The sequence below is a fragment of the Phyllostomus discolor genome, chromosome 8 (assembly GCF_004126475.2).
Source record: "Phyllostomus discolor isolate MPI-MPIP mPhyDis1 chromosome 8, mPhyDis1.pri.v3, whole genome shotgun sequence".
Lineage (NCBI taxonomy): Eukaryota > Metazoa > Chordata > Mammalia > Chiroptera > Phyllostomidae > Phyllostomus > Phyllostomus discolor.
Window position 1 is genome coordinate 70185176 of NC_040910.2, and position 12345 is coordinate 70197520.

At 45.3% G+C, this 12345-nt stretch overlaps 1 protein-coding gene across 1 annotated transcript in view; it reads left to right on the forward strand.

Annotated features, from left to right (window-relative positions):
• The first annotated feature begins 9898 nt into the window (after positions 1–9898).
• MYH10 (myosin heavy chain 10) overlaps positions 9899–12345 on the forward strand; it is a 146299-nt gene continuing 143852 nt past the window's right edge. The window contains 1 exon segment of the mRNA XM_036033012.1: positions 9899–10049. Coding sequence (XP_035888905.1) covers positions 9991–10049 — 59 coding nt within the window. The 5' untranslated portion in view covers positions 9899–9990.

Sequence of the window (12345 nt, forward strand, 5' to 3'; positions counted from 1 at the left end):
TTTAATTCTTAAAACAATCCCACTCAGTCTGTGCTATCATCATCACCATTTTACAGATGAAAAAACTTGGTCAAGGCCCCATAGCTGTAAGAAGTAGAGCCAATTAAACTGATTACCAAGTCCAGACATGTATCCACTGTGCCATACTACCTACTTCCAAATGCTGGTTCTGTGTAAAGTCAAGGTGCATTGTGAATATTGGGATGTTCCTTCATCTCTTCACATTTCTCTTGCTTATATACACAGAACAAATGCTCCTAAGTTCATGGAGGTATCTCTTTGTCTATCAGAGTGGACCTTTCTATGAAAGGTTGTTTTGTGAAGTTATGTATGTATATAACTTCCAGTTAGCATTATTTCTTTTTCTTCTTTTTTAATTAATTATATTTTATCAATTATGCTATTACAATTGTCCTGATTGTCCCCTCTTTACCCTCCTCCACCAAGGCCTATGCCCTCAGGCAATCCCCTCACCGTTATTCAAGTCCAAGGGCCATGTGTACTCCATTTCCTATACTATAATTTATATCACCATGGCTATTCTATAACTACCTATTTGTACTTCTTAAACCCCCACCTCTTCATCCATTCTCCCCCTCTGCCCTCCCATCTGGCAACCATCTGATAACTAACTTCTTTTCTCTTGCTGCTTTCAAGAATCTGTCTTTATCTTTAAACTTTGGCCTTTAAATTATGATGTGTCTTGGAGTGGGCCTGTTTGCATCCATCAGAATTGGGACTCTCTGTGCTTCCTGGACTTGCATGTCTGTTTCCTTCACCAAATTAGGAAAGTTTTCTTTCACTATTTTTTCCAATAGATTTCCAATTTCTTGCTCTTCTTCTTCTCATTCTGGCACCCCTATGAAGTAAGTGCCGGGCCTCTTAAAGTTGTCCCAGAGGCTGTTTATACCATCCTCATTTTTTAATTTTTATTTCTTCCTATTGTTCTGTGAGGGTTTGTTGTTGTTGTTGTTGTTGTTATTGTTTGCTTCCTTGTGTTCTAAATCATTAATTTGATTCTGGGCTTCACCCATTCTACTGTTGTTTTCCAGTAAATTATTCTTCATTTTAATGAGTGTATCCTTCATTTTTGACTGGGTCTTTTTTATGCTGCTGAGGTCCTCACTAAGTTCCTTGAGCATCCTTATAAATAGTGTTTTGAACTCTGCATCTGATAGATTGTTTATCTCCATTTCATTTAGCTCTTTTTCTGGAGTTTTAATATGTTCTTTTATTTGGGCCATGTTTCTTTGTCATTTCATTTTGGCAGCCTCCCTGTGTTTGTTTCTATGTATTAGGTAGAGCTGCTTTGACTCCGTATCTTGGCAGTGTGGCCTAGAGTAGTAGGTGTCCTGTAGGGTCCAGTGGCACAGCCTTCCCTATCACCCAAGCTGTTTACTTGAGGTGCACCCTTCATGTGGGCTGAGTACACCTTCCTCTTGTATTTGAGCCTTGGTTGCTGTTGGCACATCAATGGGAGGGATTTACCCTGGACATCAGCTGCAAGGATTGGCTGTGACCACCAACCTCCACCATCTGTGGAGGATCAGCTGTGCAGGGGCAGGATGGTGGTGCTCTGATGTGGTCTGTAGCTGTCCCTGGGGTTTCCTGGGTGGTTCAGGCCAAGGTCAGCCCCTACCTGTGCTTTGCCCAGGGAATCCTGCCTGAGCTGTAAAGCAATCTGAGTTGGCTGCTACTTGTAGTAGGCTTGGAGATTCCCAATTGAAGCCAAATTATGACTGTAATCTAGCTGTTAGGGCTCTCAGAAGCCAGCTGTTCCTTGTTTGATAGGATTTAGGAGCCAAGACCAGCCATTCTTATGGAAAAGCAGTCTACTCGTAAATTGGGTGGGACAGAGCCTCAGGGTTATCTCCAGGGCAGGTCAAACAGTGTTGATGGAGTCTCAGATATGGCACCAATTTACTGACTCTGTCAGGGGAGGGGTTAGCAAAGGGACAATGCCTCTACTCACTTTGATGCCAGACACTTCAGTTTCTCCCTGTATACCACAATGCCTTTCAAGCTGCTACCCTGGTGCTGGAGCTCATAGGGAGAGAGTCTGTGTGAGTGAACCTGTGTATGGGTTCTTTAACAGGAACTGCTTGGGGCTCCATAAATTTCTTCCACCAACTCAATCCCTGCTGGTTTTTGCAGCCAGAAGTTGTGGGGACTTATCTTCCTGGAACTGAAATCCTGGGCTGGGGGCCTGGTGTGGGTCTGGTACTCCTCGCTCCTGAGATATCCTTCCTGAATTTTTGTCCACATAGGTGTGGGACCAGCCCATTCCACATTTGTGCCTCTTTTACCTGTCTGGATAGGTGTGGTTTCTTTAATTCCATAGTTGTCAGACTTCATTCTTCTTGATTTTGTAGCTGTCAGACTTCCATTCAGCTCAATTTCTCATGTTCCTGAATGATAGTTGTTCTATATTTTAGTTGTAATTTTGATGTGGTTGTGCAAAGAGGCATGCCATATCTGCCTATGTTACCATTTTGACTGGAAGTCCTATTTTTCTGTCTTATATTTTTCTTATATTTTCTTTATAAGAACTTTGATAGCCTTAGGTGACTACTTCTGCAGGTTATGAATTTTTCACATATCATTTAAAACTCTCTACCAGGAACAACACTCTTATACACTGATAGAAAATAATGGAAGGACACCATGAATTTCTTGTGAAAGGGCCTTTTCAAAGGACTTTTGAAAAGGTAATGATTCTGATGATGAATATAATAGTAATAATAAAGAGTAACTTGTACTGACTGTTAATCTGTGTTATTGTCATCCCTGTTTTACACACAATTACATTAAGGCTCAGAAAGGTCAAGGACTTGCCCAGTATCATGCAGGATATTTTAAACAAGAAAAGCCTTTGATAAAAAATATCTTTCAATGGATTTGGATTTTTTTTAAAACAATGAGATAGATGCCCATGCACTTTTTTTCCCCTGAAGAATTATATCTATTTTCAGCCCATCTAAGGCAATTCTTGATTTTTCTCTCCACCTGGTGAGTAGGACTGACCCGAAGAAAAGCAAACCAGCCCCAACTCCTTCAAGGCCAGCTGGCAACAGGGCTGTGCCCTGTGACAACAGTTACGCTTCGTTTGAACCTTGGGCCTCTGCACCAACACTTGGCTCTCCACGTCCCCACTGGACCCTACCTACCAGGGACCGGCAGACGCTCTAAGACTCAAGACCCTGTTTTCATTTCTAACCATGGACCAGACTTCAGACTTCTCTGACTGCCTCCAGTAACCAGTTCCTCTTCCCATCACCCACCAGGATGATGACACCCTGGATCCTCTGCTACACTTTCCTATGTTTGTTATTTGCCAACATTAACACTAGCCGTTGTTAACCACTTGTCTAACATTTTCCTTTCTTTTTGTAAACCTTTTCTCTCTTCTGTTACCTCTTCCCCTCACTCCCCTTTTCATTTTTTCTTTAAATATTTATTAATGGAAATTGCACTAGAAGCTTGAGAATCCCCCAAATGTGTGGAGTTTGGTGCCAGCTTTCAGGAACCTCCAGGGTGTGTACCATACTTTAACCAAGCACTATTACTTTCCACCCTTTCCAGTATCACTTTTCTTGCCTTTGCCCATAATTTGGTTCCTTGCAGCCCACCACCCTCTATAATCACCTGTGCTGTAATCTTGCTCACTTTTTCAGACTCAGCTAAAATGATACCTGGAAATTTGGAAGAGACCTCTTCATCTACCCACCCACCCATCCACCTTTCTATCTGACAAACATTTAATGGGCAGCTGCTACTATGTACGCAGCACTGAGATGGTTCCTTGGAACACAAGCTGAACACACTGGCCTTGCCTGCAAGAAGTTTACAGTCTAGTGCCAGAGTTGTCCTCTATGGCAGCCATCAGCTACCATATAGCTGTGGAGCACTTAAAATGTGGCCAGTGCGAAATGATATGTGCCATAGGTCTAAAACCCATGTTTGATTTTGAATACTAAGCATAAGGAAAAGAATGCAAAACATTCTATAAGTGATTTTCAATTGGTTACATGTTGAAATGTAATATTCTTTTTATATTGGGTTAATGCTATTAAAATTAATTTCAATTATTTTTCTTTACTTTTTAAATATAGCTCCTAGAAAATTTAAACCTACAAATGTGGCTTGCTTTGGTAGCTCACATTCTACTTCTATTGGATAGTACTGGTCTTAAAGTGGGTAAGAAAAGAGTGGAAAAAAAAATGAAGTCACTTTAGTCAAGTTGCTAAACTCCCTGGTTATCCCCTGAAGGACTTAGGAAAGAAAGTTCAGGTATCCAGACTGCCTAACATCCATTCTCCAGGCAATGGAGAAGATTATCATCTTAGACCAATTCAGAAGTTAAGAATGCAGGACTGATTCTTGTCAAGAATAAACTTTTCTCTGTAAGAACTTTAAGCTTCTTTTTCTTTTTCAGAGTACTCTGGGTATTGCCCAGTTGTGTTTCTGGTTTAAAAACCCTAAGACTCCTGAATAAATTTTTATCATTCAATTCTAGCCAAAGACTCCTGATTCATTTACACTCAATTGATATGGGGTATAGGGATGGATTTGAAAATGTGTAAGGAATTTTTATAGGTGCTTTTATAAAAGTGTACAGGATACTGTGAGGGATCGTGTTTAATTCAGAAGGCCATGAGAAGAAGGAGAAATGAAATCAATTTGTAATGTGTCAAGCATTGTGCTAGGCATTATAGACATCTCTGTGCACTGTGCTAGGCACTTTAATATCTTCATGCGTTGGCTTGGTACCTTAAAACTCCCTTAACCCTTGCAACAGCAATCACCAGACTCTGACCATGACTTTCCAGTCTGCTGTCCTATGCTGAGACCAAGTCACCTTCATCTCTCAGCTGGACAATTTACTACAGCAGCCTCTTAACTGGTCTTTCCTGACCCCACTTTGACCCATTCTCTACATTATGACCAGAGTGATTCTTCTAAAACACAAAACTGCTCATGTTACTCTTCCAATCAAAACCCTTCCATAATTCCCCATTGTCCCCTGGATAAACTCTGAATTCTGCCTCATGGTTTATGCATACAGTAATACCCCCTCAGTCCCAGCTTTTGCCACTTCTCCATGCTTTTTCTCTCCACTCTGGCTACTCTGAACTTCTTCCTGGGCTTGAAAGAGCCCTCTATTCTTCCTTCTGTATGCTGCTTTTTCTGGAAGATTTTTCATCCTGTTTGTCTGGTTGATGTCTTACTCTTCAGATTATATTTGAAGTCTTCTTTTCTAAGAAGACTTTCCAGAACTTCCCTCCCCCCGACTCCTGCCCCATTCAGGGTGAAGTGTCCCTCTTCTGTGTCCCTGGATCTTGCTGTGCTTCCCCTAATGTGGTACTTACCATACTGTATTGCATTCTCTCAGCCTTTTTGGATTGGAGGTCTTTATGAAAATCTCTAAAAGCTGTAGATCTTTCTGGAAAAAACAACAACAACAACAACAAAACCCAGCCCAATATATTTTGCATACAATTTCAGAGGTTTTACAGAAGCCATAAAACTTTTAGGTTTCCATGGACTCCACATGTAACCCCCCTGCTTTATTATAATTTGCTGCCTGTTTGCTTGCATTTCCCACTAGCCTACATGCATCTTGAGAGTAGGACCCATGCCTATCTACATTGATATAGGTATTCCTTCAGCACCTGACACAATCCCCAGACATAAAGGACACTCAATAAGCATTTGCCACAGGTATGACTTGTCCTAAGACATTAGGACACAAGGATTATCACACCTTCATTTTTCTAAATCAAATTAAATCTGACTTAGCTTTATCCTACATGGTTGGCAAGAGGTTTTAAATTAGTAATTTTCAGGAACTTTTCACGTTTTTCCCCTGAACTCCAGAGCTTAAGGGGCACAAGAAAATTCTGGAAGGTTCTATCTTTCTCAGCTCACTGGAGTCTCTCTTTATCATTACTCCTTTTATTTCAAGATGCCACAACTTATTATTCACATAGGTCAGGTATGAGTGCCCTGGATGGGTGGTGAGATAGTGACCACGGTCTGCGCCCAAGGTCCTCCCACCTCCCAGGAATCATGTTGACAGGAGGGGCCCTGTCTGTACTTCTCAAGGACACTCTAAACCTCTTACTCCTTCACCGTGGTCAGGGAACAGCTCTTCAAGTCAAAAATATCACCTTTCTTCTTATCTCTCTGGAATAAACTGACATGAAATCCCTCAACAGGTATGACAGGGACTGAACACTAAACTAAATGCCTAGAAAGACCAGGCAAACAATGTCAATGAATAAAGCAAGTCAGCTTTAAGAGACAATGGGGAGTAGTGGCAACAGCTGCACCCTGGAGAGCACATGCTTTCTTTAAAAAGGAGCCGCAGGTAAGGCATCAACAAATTGTTACTAAATTTCCAGATCTTCCAATTTTCCCAGGGATGCCTTCCTGGATTTTCCTGTTCTAGCTCTTTTTTCTTTATCTAAAAATTTACCTTATGAAGGCATATTTTGCAAATTCACAGTATAAAATTCAATGATTTTTAGAAAGTAGATTTACTGCCCTGGCTGGTGTAGTGCAGTAGATTGAGCATGGGCTGTGAACCAAAGGGTCTGTGGTTCGATTCCCAGTCAGGGCACATGCCTGGGTTGTGGGCCAGGTTCCCAGTGGAGGCCACATGAGAGGCAACCACACACTGATGTTTCTCTCCCTCTGTCTCCCTCCCTTCCCCTCTCTCTAAAAATAAATAAATAAAACCTTAAAAAAAGAGACTTCCTTTAAAAAAAATAAAGTAGATTTACCAAGTTGTGCAACCATCACCATAAATAGTTTTAGAAGATTTTCCTCATCCCAATCAGATACCTCATGCACACTTACCCTTGATCTCTCTGCTGTCCCTCCTCTCCAGGCAACCACTGTTCCCCTTTCTGTCTCTATAGTGTGGACTTTTATCAACATTTCACATAAATGAAACCACATAACATGTGGTCTTTTGTGACTGGCTTCTTTCGCTGAGCATATTTTCAAGGGTCATCCACATTGTTGCACCTATCTGTAGCTCATTCCTTTTCATTGCTGAATAGTATTCCAGGGTGTGGATGTAGCACACCTTGTCTATCTATTCACCACTTGATGGCCATTCTGTTGTTTTTGCTATTGTGAATAATGCTCCTATGAACACTTGTGTGCAAGTCTTTGTGTTCATATATGTTCTATTTTTTGTTTGTTTTTCTGGTGGGTACCTTATGGGTAGAATTGCGGGTCACACGGTAAATTTATGTTTAACTTTTTAAGAAACTGGCAAACCATTTTCCAGAGAGGCTGCACCATTTTACATTCCCACCAGAAATGACTGAGGGGTTCTGTTTCTCCTTATTCTCATCAGCATTTGTTATGGTCTATCATTTTAATTATAGTCATAACTACTGGGTGTGAAGTGGGATCTTATTATGGTTTTGATTTGTACTTTTCTAATGGCCAATGATTTTACATAAACCTTCATTTTTAAATGTTGGAATTCACTCAATTTTTTTTTTTTAAAGCTGCATATCAGCCCTGTGCAGATGGAACAAAACAGGTCATGGGCGGGACCTACCCTAAGGGAACAAGTCTGACCTTCTGACCTAGACTCTGAAAAACAATGGACTGTGAACTTTTCCTTTTGGGACTAAAATCAGCCTAGACGGACAACAAAAATTACTGTAGAGAGGGAGAAAAATTTTCTCACTCTTTTGTAATGAACTTGTGGTCTAGAAAAAAAGAGCTAATTTTGTATCCATATAGTCATAATGCCACTTTTATCCCTAGTAGATCATCTTGTTACACATTCATTGAATGAGTCCTTTACACATATATCTGTACCCCCTTTTTAAACATGAGATTGAGAAATTTGTCAAAGATGGATTAAAGCCAGGTCTATCTGGATTTAAATCCTGTGTTTTTCTCATTGAAATGGCAACAGGTTCTGGGATGGAGCTACACAGAGTGAGACTAGAGTCAGAAGTCCCTGGCCGGATGGCTGATAGAGGTGGAAGGAGACATGACGTAGGAGCAAGGGAAAGGAATGAGTGAAAGATGTTTCAAGACTGATTTAGAGACAAAGGAGGTTGGGAAGAAAGAGTGTTTTGGGTGGTGGGATAAAGTGAGAGTGGTAAGAAAATAGATTTGGGACTTACTGCTTTTGCAGTTTCCCTGCCATCTAGGCAGAGATGCACAGTAGACAGTTGAATGTAGGACCTAAGTGCTGGAGAAATGGCTGGTCCAGTGATATATGCAGTGACATTCTCTTTATTATTGACTTCTCATCAAGATTAACATCTTTGTGATGTTTAATTCTGGTGAGTTTCCTGCCCTCCTCTTCTGATGGCCCACTGAATTTGTTTTAAAAATTATGAGAAACCACAGGCTTGGTGACTAATGGGCTATTCGTATGTGGATGCTCTCAGCATGGAACAGTGCATTCAGAAATGACTTGGGTAGCTTACAAAGCTGAGATTCAGGCCTTAGAGACAAGTCTTTGGTTAACTCTAAGAAATGTTTTAAAATTCAGAATAGGAATATCATTCACATGTTTTGCACAGGTCACTTGTACTCCATGTGCAGACTGCTTTAAGGATAGATCTCTTTATGCAGCCAAGTCACAAGACACCTGGACAAGGGGCAGCTTACCCAGCAGGCAGGTGGGGGTGGGAGACCAAATGCCTTAGGACAAAGGACAACACAGGACCTAATTCGGACTTCCCCAGGAAAGTCGCTGCAACTGGTTGCCTTGAAACCTTCTCTGAATTCCACCAACCCTTTCTTATCATTTCCTGCCTTTTTATTTTTTGCTTTAGTCACTTCTTTTTTTTTTTTTACTCCAGGCTGGAAGTTTCCTAAGCTTAGCCACTTACATCATCTCACACATATTAAAATGCACAATGCATCCATATCCAACATGAAGTAACTATATCTTGCTGTAAAATTTTTTCAAAGAATTTTGACTTTTAGTTTTTGTAAAAATAAATCATTTTTATTCTTGTGACTTAAACTGTTATATCTATATATATAATCATTTGAGTCGTGTGGCAGTTGACTAGATTCTGCAGACATTCCACTAAACAATTATTTAATTTGATCTTTCCAGTTTATTTTGGAGCCGTTTTTTCTTCAAGTCTCAAATGTTTCTAAGGCTTTTGAAAAGCTTATCGGACCTGAGGGGATTTGACCGCCCAGCAGAACCTCTCATAGTCCTTCTCACGAAGGAAACTCCATTTGATGAATGAATGAATGAATGAACAAATGAATGAGGTGAATTAAGTCCTTCTCCCACAGCTTCTCTTTAAGGTGGGTTGGTTTCACATTCTTCTGGAATCTAAGCCCAGCCTGGTGGCTGAGTAGGAAGTCCCCTCCCCTCGAAAACACTAGAACTGCGGCAGCGGAGGAAGCTGTCCCGGGTCTAGAGCTCAGCAGACCTGGGCGCGGGATCCCAGAGTGGAGACAGTGGCTGGAGCCTGGAACACAGTCGGGGCCCCGGCGGAGCCCGTGCGCATGGGCAGAGCTGTACCCCGAGCCCTGTCTCCCCTCCCCCACTGCAGGTGAGCCGCTGAGCCGCGGTCCCCACCCGCCCCCTCCGCAACCCCGGGGGTGACGTAAGGCCTCTGGACCGCGCTCCTGCCCCGCCCCTGCCAGCAGCGCTAGGGGCCGCGACTCCGCGGTGGAAGCTGGTCCTGCTACGGGACTCGCCGGCTGCAGCAAGCACAGAGGAGAGCAAGGCGCTCAAGTGGTCTGCTGCGGCAGCCCGACGCCGACCCGCGGCGCGTCAGGCCGAGCTTCGTGCTCCTGCCGCGGCACACCTGCCCCACTGTCCGCACTGCCGCAGCCCCAGCAGAGTCCGCACCCGCTGCCCCGCGGGATCGTCGGGCGTTCGGCCAGCCTCAGCTGTCCATCTCTGCTCAAGCCAGCCAATCACCCGGGACTGCTCCGGCCGCACCTCCCGGAATCTGTGACGGGCGTGCGGAATAGCCTATGAGGTTGGGGCTTCGGTGGCCGGGGTTGGGAGCGGGAGCCAATGAGCATAATTTCAGGTGGGTGGAGGGCGCGGACCTCGGGAAGGTAGCTTCGTTCGGGTTGCTAACGTCTTCCCTTGGAGATGGGCGCGCAAACGGACCAGTGGGTCTGGGGGCGGCGGTGACGGGCGTGGAGCTGGCCCAATGAGGCTGGGGGTGGGTGGGGCAGTTCCGAGCAGCAGTGCTAAAGGAGCCCGGCGGAGGCAGCGGTGGGTTTGGGACTGAGGCGCCGTATCTGTGGTCGCGGCTCGGAACGTGCGCCGGCGCCACCATCTTCGGCTGAAGGTGAGAGGTGCGGCTGTCCCGGTCCGAGAGCAGCGGCTGAGGGCCGAGGGACAGTTTGTCGGCGAGGGAAGGATCCTGGGTTGGGGGACCCATTGGCTCTGGACGGCCGGAACGGAGCTGAACTGGGAGCCGGGGGGAAGCTAGAGGGGCTCTAGGCAGAGGATTTGTGCTGCGGGGGTCGTAGATTCATCCAGGAAGGGACCAGGGAAGTGGGGCGACGGAACCCCAATAGGTGGAGAGACTCCGGGAAGGGCCGGGAATGAGGCCCTTGAGAGAGAGACCCCTGCAAGGATCAGGGCCTGGGTGTACGGGAAGACCTTTGGGGAGCTAGGGCTGGGGATCTGGGGGTGGGGATGTAGGGAGCTGGTACTCGATGTGTGGAGTCCGAGTGCCCCGGGGTTTGGGGGCCTGGTTCCTGGTCCCAGGGTGTCCTGCGAGTCTGTGTCTGCCCCCCAGGAGGGGAGGGAGTCCTGGGCTGGCTGTAAAGCGCGATCCTGGTTGGGGGTGGGGAGACGCTGGACATGAAGCGCTCCTGGTGGGTTCTTGGGGGTTAGGCCGGATCGGGCACTTCGAGTACGCTAAGGGGTTCGCCGAGGGCTCGGAAGGCGGGCAGAGCGCCCGAGACCTGTGGGCTGGAGGAACCAGAGGACAGAGGCTCTGCACCTCTGGGAAAGCGCGCGGCGGGTGAGGGTCCGAGGAGCCGGCCGCCGGCGTAGGGACGGTCGAGCTCAGCAGGTTCCCGGAAAGGAGGGCAGGAGCGGGCGTCCTATAATGCGCCCCGTAGCCTGCGGGGGCCGGGGTGGACGCCGAGCAAGGCCCCGGCGGTTTGGGGGGCGAGGCGGGAAATGTGGCGGGGGCGCGCTGCAGCAGGGCGGCGGGCGGGGGAGGGTCAGCCCTTGCTTCGGGATCCCTTTATTGTGTAAGTGATCTGGGAATGGCTCGCCGCGGAGTCTTCCTGGCCTTCTGCATCTGGGGTCACAACCGGATCCCATAAAATCAAACTGGATTGGGGTCGGAGGGAAGTTGAAGCCGCGGAGTCCTAGACTCTGCAGGGCTTTGTGGGCCTGTGGTGGGCGGATGGGGCCCAGGGACCGGGGAGGCCCCCAGCCTGGCCTTCCTGGGAACTAGGGCCTTAGGAAGGAGGTTGGCGACTCGGTGGGTTTGAGCTTAACTAGGGAGGTTTGGGTAATGTGGCCTCTGCCTATGACCGTTATCTGTTTCTTAGGGCCTCTGCAGCTCCCTTCAAGATCACTGCGGTTGGTAGAAGGGGGTGGGGTGGGGTGGGGTAGGGTAGGGGAGAGCAGGCGGGGTAGATCCAGACTGCAAATGAAACAAAGACTGTTGTTTTCGCTGAATAATATAATACTAAATATAATACTTTGGCTTTGCCGAGATTTTGTTTTTTAACATTGAAACTGAGGATTCTGGAGTCAGGCTTGATTGTTCTTGATAGTATCTCAGTCTGGAAAACTTTAATCTGTCTATTGTTTTATTTCCTTAATCAGTCTGTCCTTATTAATTATTCTTTTAGCCCCATGCTTTTGGTAATTACGTATGCCCTGTCTGCCTCAGATTCTGGAAAAGTGGCCATTTTATGCATCTCCTTACTTCTGCATCTTAAATTCAGTTCTTTCCCGTGCTTATCTGGAGAAAGCATATGGTGTAATTGTGCGATATAGCAGGAGCTTTTGCAGCAAAGGGATGTGACCCGAGAGCCTGGCTTTTTATTTGGGCTCCTTGGGGAAATAATTACAATGAAGACAGACTGCACGGAAGGTGAGATGGAGGAAATTCTGAAGGACATGTTGTATGGTGAAAAACTATATGCTGCTGCGGTTTATGTACTTTCACATCATATATGAATAAAAATTCCTGGTGTTGAGTTCACATTTCAGAAATATGTGACACAAATATTAACCGAGAGATGGTGCATGCCACGAATAACCATAGCATCCTTTTGCATTTGGTTTGTATTTGTGCTCATTTGATTAAGCAGAATATTGATAAATTAACAGTCTCTAGTGCAGGT